Source organism: Callorhinchus milii, unplaced genomic scaffold, assembly GCF_018977255.1.
Source record: "Callorhinchus milii isolate IMCB2004 unplaced genomic scaffold, IMCB_Cmil_1.0 Scaffold22, whole genome shotgun sequence".
In the NCBI taxonomy this organism is placed as follows: domain Eukaryota; kingdom Metazoa; phylum Chordata; class Chondrichthyes; order Chimaeriformes; family Callorhinchidae; genus Callorhinchus; species Callorhinchus milii.
The window spans coordinates 5624151-5650375 of record NW_024704763.1 but is presented as its reverse complement, the minus strand read 5'-3'; the positions used below and the strand labels follow the sequence as shown (position 1 = coordinate 5650375).

Sequence of the window (26225 nt, the reverse complement as noted above, 5' to 3'; positions counted from 1 at the left end):
AATCTTTTTCTCAACATAATTCAAATTCTGGAACCAGAATCACCTTTCAACTTTGGTCAGAAAATGGCCTGGAGCAAACAGACCTTCAGATGTCAAATTTTAATCTGTGAAATCACCTCAATCACAAAAATACTGTTTTATAGTAAGTAACTGTCAATAGCCTGAGACCTTGGTGATACAAGAGCTTTTTAATTGGCAGCAAAGTAATCTTAAAAGGAATTCAAAATTCACACTAAGTAATCAAATGGAGAAGTGGCTTTCAAAATCATTTCACCATAGGGAAGAGATAGTAAAGGTTGTAATAGGCTGTACATTTCAGTACAGAGGAAAGGTTAGTGAGGCTGCAGTGCAAAACACCAGATATGATGCGTAAACAGGAAGAGCTAGTAAAGACCACACATTCTGGGAAAGCTTCCTCTCCACTACCCACGAACTGCAGTATTACACAACGAGCGCAGGACAAAAAGAAGATATCGAATGGTGGGTAAAGTAGCAAAGTATCAGACTACGACTGCGAGGGGCAGCAATGCCGCTCTTTATGCGAGTGGCAGCATTGCTGTAGCAAACTGAGAACAGTAATATGGTAAAATCCTATATTATGCCCACAAAATATACAGTCAATTTACTTTGCAACATCTAGAAGACATGAAAAGCGCTATATCAAATGCAAGGATTATTATTTATCCGATAAAATCTATTGAACTCTTCTTCCTATGTGCTTAAAATGATCAGACAGCTTTGGTTGTTAGCAGGTCTGTGCTTGTATATAAATACCACTGCACTGATGGAAGGAATGTCAAATCAGATTATGGTATGAAAGCAGTTATTTATATAGTTGCAGCACTGCTCATCTACTCTCACAGTAATTTTGATTTATAAAACTATTTTTACATCTTCATATGTGCTTCCACTTAGCAAGGTGGAGTGTGCAACCATGGATGGTGATGTTGTCAGCACCTGAGGTGAGGAGGCGCTGATGCGAGCCAATCAGGAGAGCCTCGGTCTTGCTGACGTTGAACTGAATAAAGTTAGCTCTCATCCAGGACTTGATGTCTGACGGACATTCTGTCAGGACAGCAGAATACTAAAATGTTATCTGTGATCAGAATTATTCAGGTAATTTGCATTTGTATCCTGGTTTTCACAAAATAAATCTCAAAAGTTTTGACAATAATAATAATGATATAGCGCTTTTCCGTCTTCTAGACATCTCAAAGCGCTTCACAGAATGTGCTGCAAAGTAAATTGACCGTATATTTGTGGGCGAAACGAGGCAACCAATTGCGCACAGCAGTGTCCCACAAACAGTCGTGGATTGAAAATGACCAATTTTTTTTTTTTGGAGGGATTATGATTAGGCGTTGGAGTAAGGAAACTTACACAAGGTTTTGCCCTGCCTGGAATTGAACCCAGGTGTCTCGCTTGCAAGGCGAGTGAGCTACAGGACTCCAAGCAGGGAAAAAAATTCAAAGATGTTGACCAATAAGATTTTTAAGATGCTTTTGAAGTCAGGGAGAGGTAGTCAAGCAAAATGAGGCATCATCTTAAGACATTTCTTTACTCAGAAAGAAGCTTGTTAGGGTTTGGAATTTATCAATACAAGTGGTTGTTTAGACTGAATCAATAGAATCATTCAGAATGATACTGGTCAAAGATCTAAGCAGTAAAACCATTACAAGATGTGGAGATGGAGAAAGGGATTAATCGAAAAGGGCAATTTAGAACAGATGGCAACAGCACTGCCACAATGCATATTCTTTTGTACAGAACATTTCTAAATCAAATTATCATGTTATTACCTGTTTTTGCCCAACATAAGGACACGAAGTGACTTCAGAGCAAAAAGGCCACTGATTTCTTCAATATGATTGTTGTAAAGGTCCAAGAAAATGAGCCGCCTGAGGTTGGAAAGGTGCTGGATCTCAGTGATCAAATTGTGCTGGAAATTCAGCAACCGAAGTTGCTGCTCCCCTTCCAGTATTGGACAAACTGTTAGCCTTCTCCTGGACAAATTAATAATACAGATTAGTGCTGTCTCCTATACAGACAGTATTATTGAGAATATCAATGCAATATAATGTGTTTGCCCATTTTCATACACATTTTATAGACGAGCGATTGTCATTAGCTTTAAGAATTAAAACTCGTAAAATGTTTTCACTAAGAACATTCAACCATGCTCAAATGTCCACAGCTGCTTGGGCACATGATGTTTTAGCTCACGTTACGAAGTTCAAGCTTCCCATGACATAATTTAACACTAGTCTGTCTAGATTCAGTCTCCATATCAGATAAACTAGTTAGTCATGAATTTGAGCTTTGTTTGACCTTATCTCTGCTTCAAACCCTATATCCACTCCTTGACCAAGACAGCCCTCTTCCATTTTTAAAACATCACCAAATATTCCCGCAAAAGCAAACAAAAGCCTCATATAAGCATTCATCACTTCAAGAATATATTTCTCAGAAACACTGCAAATCCCTCCAACTTACACCTGCTCTTCCTGTCTTTAAAATCTTCCTAAAAATATATCTGACCATGTCTTGGGTCAGCATCCCTTCTTTTCCGCTCGATGATCCTCATCATCTTTGTGAAGCTTTCGAGAAGCTTCTATAGCATCTCTATAGATAGAGATGCTATAGAAGTAAAAGGTGTTATTATAAAGAAACGCTTACCTGTCTAGATTCAGCCTATCAGCATTCTCTTCCCGCTCCTCTGCTGTGCGATACACAACAGGTATCCCAGGTATTGAAGAGCTCTCTGAAAAAATGACTTGATCACCTGAAAATGCCACCAATTGGACATTTAAAATATTTGATATAGCGCCTAATCATATTGTTGAGACACCTCAAAGCACTTCACAGAATATACTGTAAAGTGGACACACTGCATTTTGTGGGCGAAACGCAGCAGCCAATTACATACAGAAATGTCCCAAAAACAGTCGTGGATTGAGTGACCACATTTTGGGGGGTGGGGGGGGCAGGCATTGGGATTATTACACCCAGAAAACGATCCATCAATTAACTAACAACTAGGTTCCTACGTAATGCTAGGTAAACAGTGTGTATTAAGGAAACTTGCCTTATGTTTCGTCCTGCTCAGGAATCGAAACAGGATCCTCTCTTGTGAGGTGAGCGCACTAACCCCTTTGCTTAGGGACTAACTCGGGTAGCCACATTGCAAAGAGCAAGCAATACATAAAATTACACAACGTACAATAGTGAAAGTTCTCAAGAGCCTTTTCAACAAATGCTTGTCTCACCTAATCTCGTTTGTCATAAAGTGCAAACAAGGAATTTTAGATTCAGAACACGTACCAGGTAAACAGGGCATGTTTCCCACAGTGTGTGAGGATGAGGGGACAGCACTGTGAGAACCCTGTCGTGTTTTATATTTCATTGAAGCCTGAAAATGAGAAGGCAATTCGCCAGCTGTTATACGCGGTACTGAGTACCGGATGGGATCCTCATTGCTAATGAACTCTGCAAAACAATCACGTAAAATATAAAAACAAGAATGCAGCATTTTAACAGAACCATTTACCAGAACACAGCTTAATGCTGAGCTCCGACATTATAAACCTAAACACACTGATAACATCAAATTTCATCATGATTTGTAACAGTGATTGTGAAAGACAGCAGGAAAATAGGTGGCAGATGCAGTTCAACGGAAAATGTACATTTTGTGATATGAAAAGGGAATTGAAATGTACCTTAACTCATAAGATTTTAAATGGAGTCAAAGAGGAGATAGATAAGATACACAAGTTAATAAAGGTGGCAGTGCACATGCCATTAAAGGTCATGGAAATGTGATATAAATCTTTTGTTTTATATCTAGAGGCACAGAATATACAAGAAAGGAGGTAATAATGAACTTGTACAAAATAGCCAGCAGTCACAATGGGCCCAACGGCTTCCTGTTGTGCTGTAGGATTCTAGTTAGGAGGCAGCATTGTAAATGGTTTATATAACATAGGTAGGTAAATAGAACTGAAAGGAATATTTTTTTTTAAAAAGAGCCAACACAGACACAATGGCCTTCTGTGTTGTAAATTTATATGCTCCTACAAAATATTTTAATAAGACGTACACAGTTGCTAGCTGGAATGGGGAATTCTCTGCTACGAAACAGCTGAAGCAGAGTCCACTAGTTTCTTTAAAAGGGAATTAAATGAGTGAAAAAGAATGCGGAACCTGGTTTGACCTGTTCTGAAAGTTAGGAACAGCGAGTAGATGGATTACCAACAATATATAAGATGATATGTTGCACGGCACCTGGTTTGGAGAGAAAATTCTTGTCAGCATCTCCATGCAGGCTTTTACTATGCGAGGCAAAATGCTCCTTATTTAATCTCGAATCAACCTGCAACGATAAATTAATAGCATATAAAAAAATCTGAAGTTCCTCAATTCAATAGTAATTCCACTGTTTCTCAGATCTCCACATCAACTATTTTAGCAACACTGCAAAACAATGGTAATAATTCAGAGATACTGCAAATAGAATGTTGCAAACAACAAAATTACATTTGTATAATGCTTTTCACATCGAGAGGACTTCCTAAGGCACTGGACAGTCAGAATTTTGGACCTGAGCTGGGGGTCAGGATCGGGGAGGGTGGAGGGCAGGGGGTAAGCAGGGTGATCAAAAGCACAGTCAAAGTGGAGGGTCTTGAGATGGGTCTTGAAGGAGAACTGAGAACTGAAGGAAACAGTGAGAACTGGCATAACAGCATCTAAACCTTTAACTTCATATCAACTTGTTAAACAACTCTAACCAGCTTTGTTATACTATTGGTCATAAAATGGACACAGGATTTACTACTCAAAAATTCCTTGTTCAACTCACAGCTCATTAATTATTAGTTTTACTACATCTGATGTCAGTAGATAAATCAAACATTTTTGATAGATAGATAAAATAGTAGATAAAACAAGAAGCATCAATCTACCAAGAGAAAATTTGATGCATGGGAGAAGGGAACAGAGACAGGAAGAGTAGGTGCTTGTATGGAGTATAAACACATACATGGACTAGTTGGACTAAATGACCTGTTTCCATGCAATATCACTCTATGTAACTCCACGTAATTACGTGCAATTGCTAAATCAAACTGTAACATGTTGGTCATTACAAAACCAGGACTTACATGATGCTTTGGGGCAAGTCGATCTCCAACAGATGATGCTTGAACAGTTAGCTTAAGACTGCAGGCATTTACCTGCAAACAAAATTTGTGCGCAATAGTGGTTACTAAACATTAGGCAGAGTGCAAAAGTAAAACTAAGTTGACAGCAGTCCTGTGTCTTCAATCAATCCATGATAATACTGGTCTCTGAAAACCTGATAGCAGCACTTATAGGGTTACTGACTAGGTGGGCCCGGTATCTGATGGGGAACATGATGATGGGGCTGGTCTCTATCCCAGGGGTATCAAGCAGACTGTTATAATATAATAATAATAATCCTTGCATTTGATATAGCACCTTTCACGTCAGGAGGACGTCCCAAAGCCTTCACAGAACACACTGTAAAGTGAATTGACTGTATATTTGTGGGCGAACGCGGCAGCCAATTGCGCACAGCAATGTCCCACAAACAGTCGTAGATTGAAAATGACCAATTTATTATTGTTTTTGGTTTTGGAGGGATTATTATTAGGCTCTGTGTGGAGTAAGGAAACTTGCCCAAGGTTTCACCCTCTGCCTGGAATTGATCTCAGGTCTCTCGCTTGCAAAGCGAGTGCTCTAACCACTGAACAGGACTCCACTACAGGACTCATGAGGTGATATTTGGCAGCTCGTCCATTAGTTTCTAAAATCATATTGATATACTGTCCTGAAATTTTTCTTTAAACCAACCGTCCTCTTTTTAATATGATGTATATTCAAACCTGTGCATTCTGCATTGCATAAGTGACATTCCCATTAAGCAAATGCCAGCTCAGTTAGTAAAAATAGCTAATCAGATGGTGTACAGAATGTTTGCTCACGTACATAGAATGCATTTGCTCAAGTACACATGCAACGGAACACAACTAGCATTGAGTTACTCACTTTTGTACCCGTTTCCCCACACTCTGTCACCAAACTCATCCTATCCCTGAAACCAACCACCTGCTCCCTTGACCCCATCCCCACTCCACTCCTTATCTCCCAGCTCCACTTTCTTGAATCAACATATCACCGACATTGTCAACCTGTCCCTCTCCTCTGGCTCTGTCCCCATTCCTTTAAAAACTGCCACCATCACGCCCACCCTGAAAAAACCCTCCCTATCAGGAGCTAGCAGCTATCAAGCTACCGGCCCATCTCCAACCTCCCCTTTCTCTCCAAGGTCCTGGAAAGAGTTGTCGCCTCCCAACTGTACATCTTCACCCTCTACATGCTCCCCCTTGGTGACATCATCCGCAGACATGGAGTTAACTTCCACATGTATTCGGATGACACCTAACTCTACCTTTCCTCCTCTACTCTCAACTCCACGACCACCGATGTCCTGACAGCCTGCCTGTCCGACATCGAGTCCTGGACGAGAGACAACTTTCTTCAGCTCAACGTGCGAAAAACCGAGGCCCTCCTGATTGGCTCACGTCAGCGCCTCCGCACCTCAGGCGCCGACACCATCAGCATCCAAGGCTGCACTCTCCACCTCTCAAAGCCAGTCAGGAACCTCGGCGTTTTGTTCGACCCTGAGCTGTCTTTTCTCCCTCACATCCGCACCACAACTGGCACCGCCTTCCATCACCTCCGGAACATCGCCAGACTACGGCACTACCTCACCCCTCACGCTGCTAAAACCCTGGTTCACGCCTTTGTCACCTCAAGGCTGGACTATGGGATCTCTCTCCTCGCCGGCCTTCCCGGCACCTCCCTCCACAAGCTGCAGGTCATTCAGAACTCTGCAGCTCGTGTACTGTCCCGCACCAGGCTTCGGGACCACATCACTCCCACCCTCGCTCGCCTCCACTGGCTCCCCATCCCCCAGAGGATTGATTTCAAGATCCTCATCCTCACCTACAAGGCCATTCACGGCCTCGCTCCCTCCTACCTCTCCAACCTACTATCCCCCTACCTACCTGCCCGTTCCTCCGGCTCCGGTCTGCTCCACGTCCCCCGCCCCAATTGCCCTACCATCGGTGGTCGGGCCTTCAGCCTCTCAGCCCCTAGGCTCTGGAACTCTATCCCCCAGTGCCTTCGCCGCCTCCTCCCTCTCCTCCTTCAAGGCCGGTCTCAAAACCTTTCTCTTTGACAGAGCCTTCAGCTCCCCTCTCGACTCTCTTCCCCCTCCTCGCTCCCTCCCTCCCCTCACCCTGACCACTTCCCCCTTGCTCGGGTCATGACCCAACTGTGCAGCACCTTGGGACGTCCTCCTGACGTGAAAGGCGCTTTATAAATGGAATCTTGTTGTTGTTGTTGTTGAGTTGTATAGCGAAGGTAAACTTCACATTGTTACTAAATGGCATTTTCACAACCTGTTGTATTTTTGCTTTGATGATGTTAAAGTGTTATGTTTTGGAATTTAAGTTAAATATTGAGACTTAGCATTATCTATTGTCTTAGCATTAGCCTGCATACTATTTTTGATGACTAAGAATTGTGCAGTGGGGCAATGTTTCATGTAAATTGGTATATTTGAGCAAATATGCATACAATTGCTGTCAACATTTTCAGGTACAGTATTATGTACAATTTTTAAGGGCGCGGCCCACCAAGTGAACAGTGTTAACTTAAATGGCCTTTGGAGCAGAAGATTGACACCCCTGCTCTATCCCTAGTCTCTCTCTCTTTTTCTCTATCTCCAGTCTCTCACTCTCTCTTTCGCACACTGTACCCCAATCTCCCTCTCATACGGTGCCCACCCCCCCAACCTGAAACACTGTCTGCTGCCTCCCAAAATCTGAAAACATTGTCTGACCCATCCTGGTACTCTACATGGCACCACACACACACACACACACATGCCTGACCCCTTCCAGACAGCACTAGTCCTGGCTGCACTTCCCGGGTACTTTTGACTGTTTGTGATCCATTGCTGTGCGCAATTGGCTGCCGTGTTTCGCCCACAAAAAACGAAAGTAATTACATTTACAATACATTTTGTGAAGCGCTTTTGAGACATCTCAACGGCGTGATAAGGCACTGTATCAAATGCAAGGATTATTACATTGGATTGTTATTTGATCACACGGCTCCGGTTCGCAAATCTGTCGCAAACTTAAGCAGGCACTTACGGGGTTACCGACCAGCCGGGCGCGGTATCGGCTGGGCAACATGCCGGTGGGACTGGTCTTGTGCTCGTCTCTAATCCCCCAGTCTCTCTCCCTCTTCCCTGGTCAGTCTCTGTCTCTTTCAATAGCTCTATTCACGCTCTACTCTCTCTCCCAAGCTCTACTCTCTCCCAAGCTCTGCTCTCTCCCAAGCTCTTCTCTCTCCCAAGCTCTGCTCTCTCTCCCAAGCTCTACTCTACTCTATTCTCTCTCTCTCTCTCCAAGCTCTGCTCTCTCTCCCAAGCTCTGCTCTAGTCTATTCTCTCCCTCCCTCCCTCCCTCTCTCTCTCTCCCTCCCTCCCTCTATTCCATCTCCATTCCCACCCACGAGCTCTGTTCCCACTCTCTCTATTTATATTCACACCACATGTTTCGCGCGCGCACTCTCACTCCTCTCTCTCTCTCGCTCTCTCTCTATATATATATATATAACGCTGTCCTGTCTCTGTCCCTCTGCGTATCCCCAGTCGGTGCGCCCCAGTCTCTCTCCCCGCTCGGGACCCCTCTCCCTCAAACCCGCCTCTCCCTGTCGCTGTGTTTTCCCTAACAACCCACACTTCCGGTTCGCCCGGTGCAACCGCCTGACGGACCCCGTGACAACCCGTAGCTGCGCTCACAAGGCCCGGCCTGGACGTAATAATAATAATAATAATAAGTATCCACAAGGAGTGAGAGAGACTCCCCCCGCCACCTCCCCCTTTTAAAATCAATACACTTCTATTTGCGATCGACTGCGGCCAAGTGTGCTGCTCAGCGGATAATTTTTAAACATGTTTTAAACATGTCACAGGGTGAGGAGGTACCGGAGGTTGGGGGGAGGAGGGACAGGCGGGCCGTCGCCATGGTGACAGCGCGACTCCTGCGTTGGATGAAGAGGGAGGGAGCGGCCTCCAGTGAAAGGCTCGGACTTCATCGGAGTCCGCCCAGAAACCCACTCACATCCGACGGTAGGACGCGAAGTCAGACATTTACGGTCATCCTTTGTGAAGCGCTTTGAGGCGTCTCGACGACGTGACAGGCCGCCGGGCTTCATTGTTATGGCCGTATTACCATGTTGTCTGAAGTGACCTTTCTCTGTGTAGGGCTGTGATGATAATAATAACAATAATAATAATCCTTGCATTTGATATAGCGCTTTTCACGTCTTCTCGACGTCCCAAAGCGCTTCACAGAACAGACTGTAAAGTGAATTGACTGTATATTTGTGGGCGAACGCGGCAGCCAATTGCGCACAGCAATGTCCCACAAACAGTCGTAGATTGAAAATGACCAATTTATTATTGTTTTTGGTTTTGGAGGGATTATTATTAGGCTCTGTGTGGAGTAAGGAAACTTGCCCAAGGTTTCGCCCTCTGCCTGGGATTGAACTCAGGTCTCTCGCTTGCAAGGCAACGCCTCGTAACGACTCTACCTGGTGTGATCTTGAGAGATGAGCACAATTACACAATGACTGAGTTAACCTGTTTGCCACAAGTGTAAAATCACTGGCATAGCTGTTCTGGTAAATGGGTTTGGCACTTGCTTTGAACAGAGCTATTTGAACACTCCAACAATGCAACATCCCAGCACTGTATTGAAGTGTCAGTCTAAACTGAGTTCAAAATCCTGACAAAGTGTAACTTAAACGCAGTGGTTCTCCTTTAACACCCCCTCCAACGGGGTCTTGGCCATTCATTTACATTCCTAATATTCATATCATATCTGGACATTTTTATTGTGGAACAGAAAGGCTCAGCAATATGTCCTGCCTAATTTACTGTTAGAAAGAGATTGGCTGTTGATCTTGTAATATGTGATTAATGTTACAACTGTAAAGGAAATATTGCAGCAATGTATTTTGCAATGATCGCAGTCAGTTCCCCTTCCTCTCATATTGGCAGAATTTCACCTCCGGAGGGTTAACAGGAATTTCAATTGCATGATAACTGAAATAAACAAGGTGGCTCTTTACTGTCACAATCATCAGCTCATTCATAAGAAGGGTATTGGTTTAAAAATTCAGAATTCCAGATTGAGTGCCGAACCAGGTCTGTTTCACCAATTTTTAAAATAATTGCAGGAGGAGAAAATGTAAATAGCAATTAAAAAGCCATGAAGGCAAACCATATATCAAATTGTCACCTTGGTAATAATGCCCATTGCACAATGTGCTCAATGCAATAAAGAGAACTGGGTTTATACTAAGTGCAGAAGAAAAATATACAGATCTTGTTGTAAGCCTTTAACTCTGCTAATGTTTAATCCACTCTGACAACAAGTGCTGAGAAAAGCAGATGCATTGAGACTGACAGAATGTTACCATCTGGAGCATTTACTACTGTGAAGCAGTCTGGCAGCATGAAATGTTAGACATTGACATGAGACTGAAAGATAGTAACTGTTCTAAGCAGTGTACATGCAAATGCATGTATTAATAAAATTATGCCTTTATATTTTGATTTGCTTTAGTGCAACTCATAGCAGGGCACACAAAGATTTTTGGGGGGCAATTTTCTGTCCTAAAGTGCAAGCTCTTTGCCATTCTTTCCTCTCCAGTACCTCTCAAAATTGACCCTTCTTCACATGTGATCCCAGTCAATGTGATCCCAGGGTCACTATTTGATCAAGACGGGGGCGAGAAGAGCCATTACAGCCTAGCACCTATCCTTATCCGACATTCACTTTCAAGCAGATGTAACCAAACTGAGATCTGAAGTGGGAACCCTGGCTGATTTTCCCTCTCTCTAACACTAACCCAAGGGGCATTGTGATCAATGGTAGACCGAACTGTAATGATCATTGACTCAGTACATTTTAAGGATGGAGCCTGGGAACTTCAGAAAGTGCCCTTGCTTCTAGGGATTTACAACGATCATGTCTAAAGATAGAAGCAGAGCAACATTGCTAGAACAATTCCATTCCAGTTTCAGAATTTGTTTTCCAGCAAGTTGTTTGCACAGTATTGAACAGACTCTCCACAAAGCCAGTGATGATGTCAATTAATTATTTTTAAAAAGAGCTGAATGAATATCTAGTTATTAGCAGGATTGAGATTAGAGAGATAAATGCAAAGAGAGGATTAAACGATGAGCAGACCAGACTCAGGGTGTTTGCACACCTAACCGCCTGGTCCTCTGCTAATTCAGCTAGAGACAAGGAGGCAAAACTGCTGCTGATTACCCCTTCCCCAAGGAATGGCTGGTGAGCTGAGTTTAGAACAAATCACTTGTGGTGAGGGAGGGTTTAAAAGCAAGAGGACTAATCACACACACAGAGCTCCTATAGAAAGGGCAATGCATATGAAAGAGTCTTCTGGTGAATTGAGTAAAAGAACCACCTAGGACCAAAGATTCACAGGTTCAAATTCACCTCTGTCCTGAATCTCAATCAGGGAAACAAACAATTAAGGCTACATTTTGCATCAAGGCCAAGACACTTGTGTGGGGTAGAGGGTTCCCAATGCAGGGTCCTTTGGGTCCATGCAATCAAGCTCACTCATTCACTAGGAAAGTGCATAAAAGAAAAATGTTTTTTTTTAGGAATGTCCTGTATAGGTTTCATCCATTGGTCAGTAACTCAAAACTGTTTCCAAATACACTCTTACCCTTATGGTGCTCCAGCTGATTCTTTTTGACCTCTGATCCTGAGTGAGGACACAAACAACTTATGTGTTTCTTATCACATACAGTGCTGCCTTGGTTTGGTTTCTTGCTCTTCCTCTGGAGGCTGCCTGAAGGGGCACTGACATCAGGATAATGGAATTTCACAAACTTTTGGGAGCGAAGAAGAGAAAACAAAAAACCCACATCCCTGTGCGCTATTTCTATCATAATTACTGGCACTAACTAACAAGTTGTAAGGGTTTCCCTTTAAATAAAATAATGTGTCACCATGAGATTGGACTGAAGTTTGTTCCTTAGAATAAACTAATGAAATCACTGCCAATTGGTATCTAATTGATGCTAGTTAGTGAAGTTATCCCCAGTTGTAGGGCGCCAGAACCCAGGTAGCATCAGGAGCACGGATGAATCTAAAGCTATTGCCCTCTCTCTCCTCATATAATTATCAATCACAGGAGGTTTGGGGTACAATATGCCATTACCTCATCCAGATCAATCAACCAACTACAGGTGCTGGGGCGAGAGCTTGGCAGTGACTAGTCGTGCAGGCGGGAGAGGGAGGGCATTACAGTCAACCTGGTCAGATTGGGCAGGTTCATACCCAATGGCTGTGTGCTTAGTATTTCTGTGCTTGTGTGGGGGGAAAAAAACAGCTTTGAGGGGGGGTGCCGAATTTTAGCTGATCAGACTCCAGGAGTACCCCAACGCACACTCTGGGATCCCCAAGCCTTGACTCTTGCCAACCTGCACCTAACACGCTCCGGAATTAGGTAAAGCAGGATGCATCCCTCCAGTGAGAGCGCGCATTCCATTCTAATAATCTTATCTCTGGAATTTCCGTGTGGATGTGGAATGCATGAAATTCTCAGCCGGGTTTGCATACCGTGAAGCATGGTGATGGGTTTAATAATTAATTGGTTGCTTCGCTCCCTAACTGTTTGCGGGGACGCTGCTGCGTGCATTCGGCTGCCGCGTTTTCGCCCGCAGAATGTACAGTCAGTTCACTTTACAGTGCATCCTGTGAAGCGCTTTGTCACGTCTCGAAGGCGTGAGAAGGCGCTGTATCGGATGCAAGGATTATTATTATTATTGTTATTCTCGTGTGTTAGCGACGCTTAATATTGGGCTACTTTGGGCTTGGCTTTGGGCTACAAGTTGTATGGTGTCGTATTGCGTGACGGTGTGGGCGGGGCGGCCTGTGATTGGCGGGCGGGGCGGCCTGTGATTGGCGGGGCGGCCTGTGATGGGCGGGGCGGCCTGTGATTGGCGGGCGGGGCGGCCTGTGATTGGCGGGGCGGCGGCTCTAGTGCCGGGGGACCCGGGCGGGGCGGGGTCGCCATGTCCACGCTGCAGGGCGCCTTCCTGCGCTGCGCCGCCTCCCTGGTTCCGCTGCCGCTGCTCGACTCGCTGCAGCCGGAGCCGGGCGGCTGGCGGCTCCTGGCCGGTTGCGGGCGCGGCTTGCGATGTGCGTGTCCCCGGCCTCCCCTCGGCCTCCCGCCGCCCACTGAGCCGAGTGCCCCCCTCCCGCTGCCCGCCAGCCCCACCATGGCTGACCCCGAGCCCCAGCCGCAGGCCGAGCCCCCCCGCAGCCCGGGGACCCCGCCACTCCTACCCGGGGCCGCTCCCTCGTGCAGCCGCGTGAAGATCCGAGTCGTGGCCGAGGAGGAGGAGGAGGAGGACCCCGAACCACAGCCTCTCCCCGTGGGCAACGGCAGCGACGAGGAAGCAGCCCGTCACGAGAAATCCAGGTACCCGCGCCCCGGGGCAGAGAGAGGACCGGCGGGGGGGTAAGAGGGAGAGAGAGGACCCTAAGGGGGTGGGGGTAAGCGAGAGAGGACTCTAGAGAGCCCCCCCCCCCGGGAGTGTGTGGGTGTGGCGGGGGGTGAGGAGAGAGGACCCTGAATGGGTGGAAGAGGAGGGGAGGGGAGAGAGAGAGGGCGCTAAGGGGAGGTAAGAGAAACCGAGGACTCTAGAGAGGGGGGACCCCCTGGGGGTGGGGTGGGGCGGGGCGACGACAAGAGAGAACCCCCTGGGAGTGTGTGTGCAGGCGGGGGGGGGGAAGAGAGAAAGGACCCTGAATGGGTGAGGGATAAGATGCGACGGTGGGCAGTGGAAGATGGGGGGTGGGCTTTATACCACATGTATTTTTAGTGCTGACTTTTTTCTGGAATGAAGTCACTATTAATTGGATCATCTCTTGGTGCATGTAAACTGCTTCCTCCAAAGGATTAAAGGAAGATGCAGACGGGGCACTGTTCCCTGTGGGGCGGAGGGAGGGGAAGGAGAAAGGGAGGGAGGCTCCAGATTCGACTGACTGGACTCTTAACTGAATAAATATTTAGGGCTTCGACAGCAGGTTTTTTTAATTGATTAAGAAACAGTGCATCGAATCGCTGAGGAATTGGAGTCTTTTACTCTGATTTGAAACTGCATGTTGTGTGTGTTCCAGTGGAGCTGAGAACGAAGGGGATGAATTGGAGAGTGACTGGAAGGCACCGGACTCCGAGCTGATACAAAAACTAGTTACCCAGATTGAGTACTATCTCTCTGACGAAAACCTAGAAAAGGATGCATTTCTTCTGAAGCATGTGAGAAGGAATAAAATGGGATACGTCAGTGTTAAGCTGCTGACATCCTTCAAAAAGGTACTTATTGATGATGACGACAACAACTTGCATTTATATAGCACCCTTCATGCCGGGCGGCGTCTCGGAGCACTTAAAGCTATTAAACTCTGACTGTTGGTTGTAGGGTTAGCTCAGGACTGCAGTCAATTGTTTACATTTAACACAAGATCTTAATCTTGAGTTTGTTGCACAACTTAAATGTTGGGTTGAGAAATGTGAATAGGAGGTGTGAAGTAATGTTTGGGATCCCAGCCTCCCTAATGGTCCATTAGGTAAATTGCGATGAGACACAGTCACCAGGAACGTTCCAAGTTTGATTCCTAATTTTTTTGAGCTTATCTGATGTAGTTAGGAAGAGGCAGTATTTTTGTATGGTGGTAGGGGGAGGGGAGCAGAAGAAAGTTTTAAGGATTTTAGGTTCATATATTGTAATCCTATTTAAAATTCACATCTGGGAGTGTTTGTAAATAGATCGTGTTGGTGTCTTTCTATAGAGGATACAATGGGATTGTGCACTTGAAACTTTTAAGGATTTGTAATTGAGCAGTTTAGTAATTTTTTCTCATTGGTGTAAGCCTCTGCTCCTGATCCCAATGATTGCCTGAGTACCCCATCCAAGTGGTGTTTATTCATGTATGATCCTTGACAGTGAATGTTGGCTGACCACTTCATTTCCTCAGCTAACTGCCCTACATATATAAGGCAGGGTAACCCTGACCCTCTCTAACCTTGAGAATACTGAGCAAATTTAGCTTCCCAAATTCAGCCCTAGCTGAGACCAGCAAACTGAGCATTGCCCAGAATTCAAACCAGCCGTTCAGTGATCTCAACAGGGAAAGAAATGATCGCCATCTGCTCTTGATTTGGATGGTTGATGGATGTCCTTTATTTTTTTTTTTGCTCGACCATTTTATTCAGTTGTCCTAAGTTTAATTTGTTAAAAGCCTAAGATAATTTTAAGAATATGAAGTAGATTTAATATTAATATTTGTCCGTATCAGTTGTGCGGGGGGTAATGGTGATCGTTTCCAAGTTGTTCCCTTGATTGTTCCCATTTTAAATGTCCTTCAGGTGAAGCACCTGACGCGTGATTGGCGGACCACTGCACATGCTCTAAAGCTGTCGGAGACACTAGAGCTGAATGAAGAAGGCAGGAAAGTGCGGCGAAAGGTGGCAGTTCCTGTGTTCCCCAGTGAAAACCTTCCTAGTCGGATGTTGCTGGTGTATGACATGCAAAAGTGCCCAGAATTACAGGCGCTGAACCACAACACAGAGCCTGAAAACAGTGGTTTACAAGAGAGAATTATGGAATATCTGCTTAAGATCTTTGGCCTCTTTGGTACTATCTCTTCGGTGCGTATTCTGAAGCCCGGGAAGGACCTTCCTCCAGATGTGAAGAGGCTTAGCAACCGGTACTCACAGCTGGGAACCAAAGAAAGTGTAATCGTGGAGTTTGAAGATGTAGAAGCTGCAATTGAAGCACATGAGTCACTGGGAAAACCGACAGAAGACGATGGCATGAAAGTTGTGCTGATCGGCATGAAGCCACCAAAGAAGAAAGCTGTTCGAGACAAGGAGGACACCGGGAAGGCTAGCTCCAAAAACAAATCTTTGAACAAGCGAGTGGAAGAGCTGCAGTTTGGTGCTGAGGATTCTTCTCCATGCAGTTCATCTGAACCCGACAGCAACCCCACCTCTCCCATGCTTGGGCGCAAGCTGAAACCCAACAACAAGCTGAGTCCCAACACTTACAACAATCACTTGAGCCCCAATGCATCTCCTCGTTCCAGTCCCTGGAACAGTCCCCGATCCAGCCCCTCAGTACAGCGGAAAAACCTGCTTGTAAGGAAATCACCACTCACGGCAGATACAAAACTCAGTCCTAGTACAAGTCCTGATCTTGGCAGGAACTGGGTGGATTATTCGTCCGACAGCAGCACACCACCATGTGGGAGCCCATGGGTGCAGAGACGAAGACAGGCTCAGGCAGTGTCCCATGAGAATAGTCCCACAGGGAGCCCGATGCTTTCACGGAAAATCCTGAATGCTGGCGGACTTCCTCCAGGAGTAGTGAGGTTGCCTAGAGGTCCTGATGGTACAAAAGGATTCCAAATCGGTGGTGAAAGGGGCAAGCCACTTGTCATCTGAATAAAGACATCTGTTCCCTGTTGTAACTTGCTCCAAGAATGACTTGGTTCTGCTTTGTGGACCTGGTCTGTGAGGACCATTTAAAATGAGACCAAATTTTAAATGACTGAGTTGTATGATTTGAGTTTAGGTAGTAGTATATCTGTGAAGTTATGTTTTGATGTAATGCTGGCAAAGCAGCTGAACCCTGTGTTTTTGTATTAGCTTTTTTTCTAAGAATGTATGAACTATACACTTTTTTTTGCTATGCCAGGTAAGCGAAGCAGTTTTATGATTTACATACCAATTGTACAGTGATGGGAACAGCCTAATTGTGAAATACTCATTAGGGTAGCTATGAGATATTGTAGCAAGCTGCTAGCTGCCTTGTTTCTTTATGAACTTACATTGGTTTATTGCAAGTTAGGGGCATTGAGTTACTTACTGTGTTATCATTGACCTTATAGAAAGGGAAGTATTATTCAGAGTGAAGCGCTGATATTTGTTCATTCAGACCAAATTGTTGCTATGATGCAAATAAAAACATATAGCAGTGATGTCATCCTGTTTTGTTATGTGCACTTACTGTGCAGACACTCCCAACTTAACAGCTGGGGTAGATAATTTACAACTTTTACTAACTTTTACTTCACTTGCATTTGTCACTAATAATACTTTGTAATACTGTACTTAGTTCACAAATTAAATGGGGCAATGCTTTCCTACCCCTGACCCAGAAGCCACCTAAATCCAATACATAGTAACAGGTTAGTTTTTATTAGGCATAATGGGTTCATGACATGAACGCTACTTTAAATTATTTGTCCTTTTGCATAGAACGATCACCTTCACTTGCACAGTTCATTCTCCCTGAATTGTTTGAACACCCCTCCACGTTTTCTTGCTTTTCCATTCAAATGAATAGAACACAGTATGGTTTCAAATTGCACAGCTGAATTGAAGGAGTTAAAATCAGAGCTTGCTTCTTTAGATGGAAATTTAAATGGAAACTCAAAATGTTGATACACTGACATTTTATTTTCATATTTACAATCAAACTTCATACAGATAGAGGTATAACGATTTGCATCTTACTGTCCAAGCACTGAAAATACTTCCCCCATATACATTAGGTTACCATTGTACACAGCCCACAACAACTCAAAAAAACTTTCCACCCAAAGCAGAAGTGGAGCAATGTTTTAAATTCCTTGTAATCATACTCATGAGGACATTTTATTGCTAACCTCTTATAGGAACAGAGCTTGACCTCAGGAGGTGTGCAAAGTAAAGCACGTCAGCCAGCAACGTTACTTGAAGTCACACTTTGCTGCACTGAATTAAGTTCCAGGTGGCAAGTTTACATTACATCCTGAATGATGCAACACAATGTTGGATGGTAGCTCACATACCTGCTACTTTGATATTGGCCTAACACCAATCACCAGACTGAGGGCTTAAACCTTAAATTTGTACTGCAGGTGAGGTGCATTAGCAAAGGAAATCCAACTGGATTGTGTGGTTAGAATCCCACATTATCCACTTATTTTTACGGTACCTATCCTTCAAGCATACTGCAGTGAGTGTTAGAAGCCTATTCACCAGGAAGGGGAGCTCATTATTATGATGGAGCTCAATGCTTAAGCATCCAATATTCTCACTGTACACCTTCCAATAGTGGGCATGAACATCACCAGAAGCGGGATCCTCTTATTTTGTTTCCCTCCTAAAGGGGGGAAACTGAGCTAACTAGCACTGCCGCCTCATTTGCCTCGAGTACAACTCAGATCGCCCTTTTGTACCAAATCAGTCTCATCTCCGGAGCAAGTGCCTCGGCTCAGAAATTGGGGGGATTGCATGAATTGGGCCTAGCATAGCATTCCAAAAATATCATCCACCTTTGCATCATAGATCAGGACTGGAGATCATATCTCCAAGAGGAGGTTGACAAAGTGAAATGACTTAATATGTTACATAATAAACTACATTGGTTCTGATTCACTTGCCAATGTTCCAGCATAAAATGACCTGCCACTTACACACACGCGCCTGCATTTATCCTGCCATATCCAACCTTGTCCCATTTGTCCCCAGCTCTTACCTGACATACAACTTGTTCTTTTGTGAGATTAAGATTCCAGTGAATAATAACAATCGTTGCATTTTTATATAGCAGCACATTAACATGTCTTTGAGACATCTCAAAGCACTTTAGAATATACTGTAAAAGTGAATTGACTGTATATTTTGTGGGCGAAACGCAGCAGCCAACTGTACACAGTAGTGTTCCACAAACAGTTGCGAATTGAGTAACCAAATCTTTTTTTGAAAGAATTATTACCCCCAGAAAAGCGATCCGCCAATGGCTAACAACTGGGTTCCTACTTACTGCTATCTTAACAGAGGCATGTGGAGTAAGGAAACTTGCCCAACATTTTGCCCTGCCAGCAATCGAATCCAGGTCTCATTTGCTACAGGATTCCACAATAAGTTAATTGAGCAGTTTTGCAAGCAGCCCAGTCGCCATTCTAATCCCAGTACTGTAAGCACCTTGACAGCTGCCACCATCATTCCTACCAAAGTCCTTTCCCCAACTTAGTTCATTCTTAATCTGCTACTAAAAGATTTTCAGAATCTACTCCCATTTCATGCATCCAACGTTCCTTCCAAGATCCCAACAGCAGTGCAGAGATATTTTACAGTGGTTGTAAATTATTTCACCTCGACAGTGTCTGAAGAAACCAATGCAATGGGTGAAAATAAGGCTACTCGACACTTCACTGACTTTTGGCTGCACATAACTGAAAAAATGTGATCTGATACAATGTTCATACAATTCCTTATTACCTTAGCAAGTCAAGGCAAAAATGCTCAGTACAGATACTGTACACATTAAGCAGCAGCTGTGAGATACACAAGCAATCTTCCCCCATCAGCAACCACATTCACAGTTCTGTTTGGTGCTGTCTTCTGGCTAAAGAAAATGTATAAAATTCAGTCAATGCAGGCAAGGCCTGATTTTCAGATCAAATATACAAAGAACCATCCGCAGGACCCACATATCCAATGCCGATCAGCAGCACATCTATTAAGGTCCAGATTCCAAGGCCTCCGAAGCTGAAGAGTTTGCCGAGACCCTCCTTCCACTGGCCCAAATAGAAACGATCTGCTCCAAAGCCACCCAGTGTGATGCTGTAAATTAAAAAGCGCCAATGTAAGTAAGAAGGAAGTTTATAATCTGCGTAAATTGACATATAGATACTCAGGAGAGGTGTTAGCTGTGCTCACTCTGGCTTTTCGGGCCAACAATCTTCCAAGTAAATTCATCTCATCGCTGTTTGTGGGACCCTTCTCATGCAAACGGCTGCTGCAAAGCCGATAAAAACAGTCATCAAAGATGAACAACAACAACAAGATTCCATTTATTGAGCGCCTTTCACGTCGGGAGGACGTCCCAAGGCGCTGTACAGTTAGGTCAGGACCCGAGCAAGGGGGAGAATGGTCAGGGTGAGGGAAGGGAGGGAGCGAGGAGGGGGTAGAGAGTCGAGAGGGGAGCTGAAGTCACGGTCAAAGAGAAAGGTCTTGAGACCAGCCTTGAAGGAGGAAAGGGAGGAGGCGGCGAAGGCACTGGGGGATAGAGTTCCAGAGCCTAGGGGCTGAGAGGCTGAAGGCCCGGCCACCGATGGTAGGGCGGTTGGGGCGGGGGATGTGGAGCAGACCGGAGCCAGAGGAACGGAGGGTACGGGCAGATAGGTAGGGGGATAGTAGGTCGGAGAGGTAGGAGGGAGCAAGGCCGTGAATGGCCTTGTAGATGAGGGTGAGGATCTTGAATTCGATCCTCTGGGGGATGGGGAGCCAGTGGAGGCGAGCGAGGGTGGGAGTCATGTGTTCCCGAAGCCTGGTGCGGGACAGTACACGAGCTGCAGAGTTCTGAATGACCTGCAGTGTGGAGGGAGGTGCCGGGAAGGCCGGCGAGGAGAGAGTTCCCATAGTCCAGCCTTGAGGGGATAAATGCGTGGACCAGAGTTTCAGCAGCGTGAGGGGTGAGGTAGTGCCGTAGTCTGGCGACATTCCGGAGGTAATGGAAGGCGGTGCCAGTTGTGGCGCGGATATGAGGGAGAAAGGACAGCTCAGGGTCGAACAGAACCCCGAGGTTCCTGACTGGCTTTGAGAGGTGGAGAGTGCAGCCTTGGATGCTGATGCTGTCAGCGCCTGAGAATAGCTGTTTCCACATGATAAGTGCTAAACAAAATTATAATTTGTTCTTTTATATAAAGAATGCATATTTGAATTGGATGCCTAGAACAATAACAGACCAAAGCAAAAGTAGTGCCTCTATTTTAGAGCAAACGATGCACGAATTAAAGCAACAACTTTCACATTCTTGTCTCAAGGCTCTAACAGACTATTACCAACCACTCTCTGTCACCTCTTATAGGTGCAGAGAGTCAGTGTATTTGCTAAAGAAACAGCTTTCCCCCACTGCTCAGAGAGAGAGAAAGAGAGAAGCAGATGAACAGATAATGGAATTGTGCAACTGGTTCGGACTAAACTATAGCTAAAACACTAAAGCATAATGTAAAACAACGGGTAAAATAGCAAAAGAGAAACAAATAAAGTACTTTCACAAGATCTGTGGTAGCACCCAGCATGTGAAACTGGGCAGAATTCCAACTATATCAGTGTCAGTTCAAGTATATTCAGCTATCCAGTTATTATCCCGTTACAATATCTACCATGGCATGGGTTACCTTTTGGAAATCTCAAGCTCACAATGACAGGCAAACAGCTGTAAGGTAACAATGATGTGGGATGCATGCTGCTCCCAGCCTCTAACAAGCGTATATTTATCTTACCTCTCAGCCATGGATGGTGCAAGGAGAGGAACACCAGATAAAGGGAAATGGAGTGCTTTTTAAAAAAAAACATACCTTAGAGCCAGTGCGGTTGACCATTTGTAGCCCCCTGTCAAATTGCAATACATTTTCTTTTGGAACTCCCGATACCCTAGGCACAAAAACAAGATTAATTGGGACCTGAAATTCAGAACTGGATTATTTTCCACTCTTTTGTCATTTATTCAGATTTCCAGGTCTCCTGCCCATGGAACATTACGTGGATTATTTTGAGCTACAGTGTCTTTTTTTAAAAATGAACTAAACATTATTGTGAAGTTACAACACAAATACTCTGCTCATAATTTGTCACTCAAGATAATCTGCTCAGATTCATTAGATAGTAAAAACAGACCAACTGCTCAGGAGGTGAAACCACTGCCCAGAGTAAAAATACATCTACTGAGTGGGAACATGTCAGGTACAATTTTTTCTTTCCCTTCAGTCGGGTATCTATAAATACATACAAAAACACATCGCCATGCTTAAACTAGATAGAGTTCCACATATACTTAGATAATTTTAAGATAATTCTTTGGGGAGAACAAGTTTGCAGGGCTGAGGAGAGCAGGTGAGTGGTATTGATTTGGTTAGCTCTTTTAAAAGAGCGGTACAGACATGATGGGACGAATGACCTCCTTCTGTGCTGTATAATTCTATGGTTCTATGCTATGTATGCCACTTGCACACAGAAAATTTCCAGGAGTCGTATGCACTATCGCTCCCCGATGGGATACGAGGAGCATTAGTTGCAAGTTGGTAAGGCTGGGGTGGGGTGGGGGGGGGTGATGCCACTGAAGTTTAACTAGCTAAAACTGTTTAGCTGCTTGACCAGCTACAGCCACTCTATTCTAGAGCTTTGGCTTGCAGGATTAACAGGAGCTGAGTGGGAAGAATCCATGCTCCTAGTTGCTCCCCAGTCCTACAAAGACCACCCACACACATAAACACACACCCCCAACAAAAACAACAACAACTGGCATTGGCGCCCCTTGGACTGGGAGAGTATGAATTTTAGGCTAATTTTCCCCATTCATCGCCCAGTGACTCCTGCAGATATGCATTCTACCCTCTTCCCAGTGCAGGACTGATCTCTAACACTAAACGGTGACATTTTCATGTGCAACTCCTGCGACATAGAGAACTTGTTTAGCAAAGAAGTGACAGGAAAGTCCCTTCAGGGCTGCACTTGCTTGACAATATCAGCAACCCCTGCTGATTGATTACAACTGAAAAATGTCACTGAAAGACAACTTACCCAAACAATGGACATGGGGTAGAACGGTACAGTTGGAAATGTAATATTCACGAGGACATTGAACTGTCTTGCAGATTTTCAAGTTTGTGCAATTGTATTCAGTGGGTGGTAGTTGCCAACAAAATCGACAGATCATGGTTATTTGGAAAAATTTCTGATCCACTTTATTCTCATCCTGGACATGAGAATGGAAAAGTATATGTTTATATACGAGTTTACTGTTCTTCCTCACAAAAAGGAACAAGGCAAGTTGCAGCTGTATGTCCAAGTACAGCATGGCAGAGACCTTAGAATCTGCAGCCTGGTTGCAGGGCAATTCAGAGGAATGGAAACCTCTTAAAAATAGTAAGTGATTACTTTTCAAAATTAAATATTTAACAGCACCATGGAAATTAAAATGGACAATTCATCAAGCAAAGGGTAATGTAAATTTTACATCACTGACATTTTTGAAATATTGGAAAGTGAAAGCTAGACACAAATAACTGATATCAGATGATTCTTAAATTACAATAAACAATTTGTCCACAATTGCTACTTACTACACACTGTACTCCTGGCTTTGTTGTGCAATTAAATGTTGCATCTTTGCCATACACACACTTGTTATGCATCTCACAAGTCATACAGGATGCAGGCAACTTGCTGCAGAGTCCAGCACTGGGACAGTCTGGTAGGTGAGATGACACCGTGCTCACTGCTGGGGGAAAAAAAATCAGGGGCAATTACCATCTTGTGTCTAAGAACTTAAGGGGCCATTCTCTCTAGTCAGCTAATTCCACATCTTCCAATCTCCGACCACGTTATTCTGCCCTTTGAGACACCATCCCAACATGAAAGGCGCAATATAATAATAATAATCCCTTGCATTTGATAAAGCACTTTATCACGTCTTTGAGATACTGAAGAAGTATCTACTGTGAGGAGAATATACGGTAAAGTGAATTGACTGTACTTTATCGTGGGAAAAACAAGGCAGCTAATTGCACAAAGTTTGTGCCCCACAAACAGTCGTGGACTGAGTGCCCAGATTTTTTTTTTGAAGGAGTTATTACCCCCGGAAAAGTCACCCACTTGCTCTCATTGTGGAGTCCTGTAGCTCAGTGGTTAGAGCACTCGCTTTGCAAGTGAGAGACCTGAGTTCAATTCCAGGCAGAGGGCCAAACCTTGGGCAAGTTTCCTTACTCCACACAGAGCCTAATAATAATCCCTCCAAAACCAAAAACAATAATAAATTGGTCATTTTCAATCTATGACTGTTTGTGGGACATTGCTGTGCGCAATTGGCTGCCGCGTTCGCCCACAAATATACAGTCAATTCACTTTACAGTGTGTTCTGTGAAGCGCTTTGGGACGTCCTCCCGACGTGAAAAGCGCTATATCAAATGCGAGGATTATTATTATTATTATTATCCACCAAATCGACTAACAACCAGGTTTCGACTTCCTAACAGGTAAAAAGAGTTGTGCAGAGTAAGGAAACTCGCCCAGCACGTCCCCTGGCTGGGAATGGAACCCAGGTCCCCTCGCTCGCGAGGCAAGACGCGAGGACGGGGATTCTAATTATTCCGCGTGATTAATCGACGATTAATCGGGGAACGGTTTTTTTTTTTGTTTTTGAAAAAACAGCGGGAGACATATTTCTAGTCAACACACGGTGTGGTTATTTACCTGCCGGCAAAGTACTAGGTGTAGTGTTCAGAATGGTGGTTGGAAGCAAAGAGCTTTCAGCCGAGAGCCCTCGGTTGGGATCCTTAGTGCTGAAGGAGTCTGCAGAGGAACATTAACACTGAAAGTGACTCTCCCCTCCTCCACTGGAGTCAAACAGCCCCTAACACTGCGGACACTCCCCTCTCCCCCTCTGTGCCTTTGTAGCAGAGCCGAGGTCCCGGTCCGCGCGAACTCTCCGCCTCGAGTCCCCCTTTCCCGTCGCCGAGGAGGTACTCACCGCCGCCCAACAGCGCGTGCAGCTGCGACACGAAGAGAAAAAGCTCAAAGCTTCTCGACACCGCCGCCATCGCTGACCCCTAACCCGGCACCGCTCTCCCGACAGCAGACCAATCACAGAGCGCGGAGTGGGGGGCAGCCAATCGCAGAGCGCGGAGGTGGGGACAGCCAATCGCAGAGCGCGGAGGGGGGACAGCCAATCGCAGAGCGCGGAGGGGGGACAGCCAATCGCAGAGCGCGGAGGGGGGACAGCCAATCGCAGAGCGCGGAGGGGGGGACAGCCAATCGCAGAGCGCGGAGGGGGGACAGCCAATCGCAGAGCGCGGAAGGGGACAGCCAATCACAGAGCATAGAGGGAACAGTCAATCACAGAGCACAGAGGGAACAGCCAATCACAGAGCAAACAGCCAATCACAGAGCACAGAGGGCGGGTCAGAGGGTCACTGTGAGTGTAGTGACTGTATTTTCCATGTAAACTCAGCTGCCAGATTTGTGCACAGTAACACCACGAAGACCACCCACAGTGCAGCGACTGACGCCAAATCGGAGGCACAACAAATGGCAATGAAGATCGTAAAAGATTGCCAGAGGACCTACAGTAACTCCCGATCACTCATCACTCCAAGGGAAAAGGGCTCAGTGACGAGTTATCTGGAGCGATGAGTTAAGCAGGTGTATGAGTTACGCATACGTATGAGCGATGAGTTAGGCATAATTAAATCCGGCCGGGATATTGGAAACCTCGTGACTTCAATCAGGGTGACCATAAACATATAAAAAAAATGGAACTCACCACAATTCACGTTTCCTGACAAGCTTGTTGGATTTATTTGCTTGTTGGATTAATGTCTGTATTTCTCTGTGTTGTATTTCTCTGTATTGTTCTTGTTCAGTTTGCGGCTGAACTCAAGTCGGGGCAAATTTGGCCGAGCCAGGGGCACAGTACCTCATCCGGGGCCCGTTCCCAGACATCGTGACGTGTGGTCACCCTGGTTAAGTGCTGGTGACAAGAAGTCAAGTCAGGGTTGAGGAGTTTATTATATATAGGCTAACCGGGTGGTAGATAGGCAGCAATTTCAGTATTAGACAATGTGAAGAAGTGCATTTTGGAAGAATAAGGAAATAAAACACAATAGGCAATATTTTAAATGGTGTTGAGGAACGGAGGTGTGCAGAAACACATCACCAAATGCGTCAGCGCAATTGTTTTAAGGCCAAAATATTTTATACCCAGAAAATAAAACACAAAGAAAACTGAAAATAAAAACAAGGATATAATGCTGAAAGAACTAAACTTCTTGGAGTATTGTGGATAGTTTTGGGCTTTCCATTTATAGAAAGGATATAAAAGCATTTGAAACCGTGCTAGTGCTGAATCATGGATGTTGCCTTGGGAAGTCCTCCTGACATGAAAGGCTATACAAATGTAATTTTTGTTGTACCAGGGATAAGAGTTTTGAAAAATTACAACTTTTTGACTAGACCTGAGAAGC

General features: G+C 44.9%; 3 protein-coding genes across 6 annotated transcripts in view; 1 reads left to right on the top strand and 2 right to left on the bottom strand.

Annotated features, from left to right (window-relative positions):
• LOC103188829 (leucine-rich repeat-containing protein 49) overlaps window positions 1-8391 on the bottom strand; it is a 57818-nt gene extending 49427 nt beyond the window's left edge. The window contains exons 1-6 of one of the 2 annotated variants that reach the window (XM_007908963.2): window positions 8244-8391; window positions 5160-5231; window positions 4285-4372; window positions 3322-3486; window positions 2677-2782; window positions 1800-2003 (exon numbers count right to left, since the gene is read on the bottom strand). In XM_007908963.2, the coding sequence (XP_007907154.2) occupies window positions 1800-2003; window positions 2677-2782; window positions 3322-3486; window positions 4285-4372; window positions 5160-5231; window positions 8244-8285 (677 nt within the window). In that variant the 5' untranslated portion in view covers window positions 8286-8391. The remainder of the gene's footprint in view (window positions 1-1799; window positions 2004-2676; window positions 2783-3321; window positions 3487-4284; window positions 4373-5159; window positions 5232-8243) is intronic. The other variant, XM_007908970.2, reaches the window with a different exon arrangement.
• A 4863-nt stretch (window positions 8392-13254) lies between these two features.
• Window positions 13255-17194, top strand: larp6a (La ribonucleoprotein 6, translational regulator a). The gene is made up of 3 exons (XM_042343070.1): window positions 13255-13626; window positions 14328-14523; window positions 15577-17194. The coding sequence occupies exons 1-3, from the start codon at window positions 13424-13426 to the stop codon at window positions 16651-16653; spliced, it is 1476 nt and encodes a 491-aa protein (XP_042199004.1). The 5' UTR covers window positions 13255-13423; the 3' UTR covers window positions 16654-17194.
• Window positions 17195-19072: 1878 nt separating this feature from the next.
• tm2d3 (TM2 domain containing 3) lies at window positions 19073-24823 on the bottom strand. Of its 3 annotated transcripts, none has more exons than XM_007908922.2 (6): window positions 24734-24823; window positions 24457-24555; window positions 23328-23485; window positions 22786-22960; window positions 21564-21639; window positions 19073-19824 (listed from the first exon to the last, which is right to left on the bottom strand). In XM_007908922.2, exons 1-6 carry the CDS (start codon window positions 24801-24803, stop codon window positions 19659-19661), a joined length of 744 nt encoding a protein of 247 aa, XP_007907113.1. In that variant the 5' UTR covers window positions 24804-24823; the 3' UTR covers window positions 19073-19658. The 3 variants fall into 3 exon arrangements, with proteins under 3 accessions (XP_007907113.1, XP_007907118.1, XP_042199034.1); XM_007908927.2 differs by having other exon boundaries at window positions 23328-23482; XM_042343100.1 differs by lacking the exon at window positions 19073-19824 and adding an exon at window positions 19843-19999.
• Window positions 24824-26225: the final 1402 nt, after the last annotated feature.

Excerpts from the sequence above, each read along its gene's own strand:
- larp6a (XM_042343070.1), top strand. The coding sequence starts at position 13,424 with ATGGCTGACCCCGAGCCCCAGCCGCAGGCCGAGCCCCCCCGCAGCCCG. Across the intron at positions 13,627-14,327 it reads GCCCGTCACGAGAAATCCAG|TGGAGCTGAGAACGAAGGGG; the intron begins GTACCCGCGCCC and ends TGTGTGTTCCAG. Across the intron at positions 14,524-15,576 it reads TGCTGACATCCTTCAAAAAG|GTGAAGCACCTGACGCGTGA; the intron begins GTACTTATTGAT and ends AATGTCCTTCAG.
- tm2d3 (XM_007908922.2), bottom strand. The coding sequence starts at position 24,803 with ATGGCGGCGGTGTCGAGAAGCTTTGAGCTTTTTCTCTTCGTGTCGCAG. Across the intron at positions 24,556-24,733 it reads GCACGCGCTGTTGGGCGGCG|ACTCCTTCAGCACTAAGGAT; the intron begins GTGAGTACCTCC and ends GTTCCTCTGCAG. Across the intron at positions 22,961-23,327 it reads AGCCAGGAGTACAGTGTGTA|GATGAGAATAAAGTGGATCA; the intron begins GTAAGTAGCAAT and ends TCTCATGTCCAG.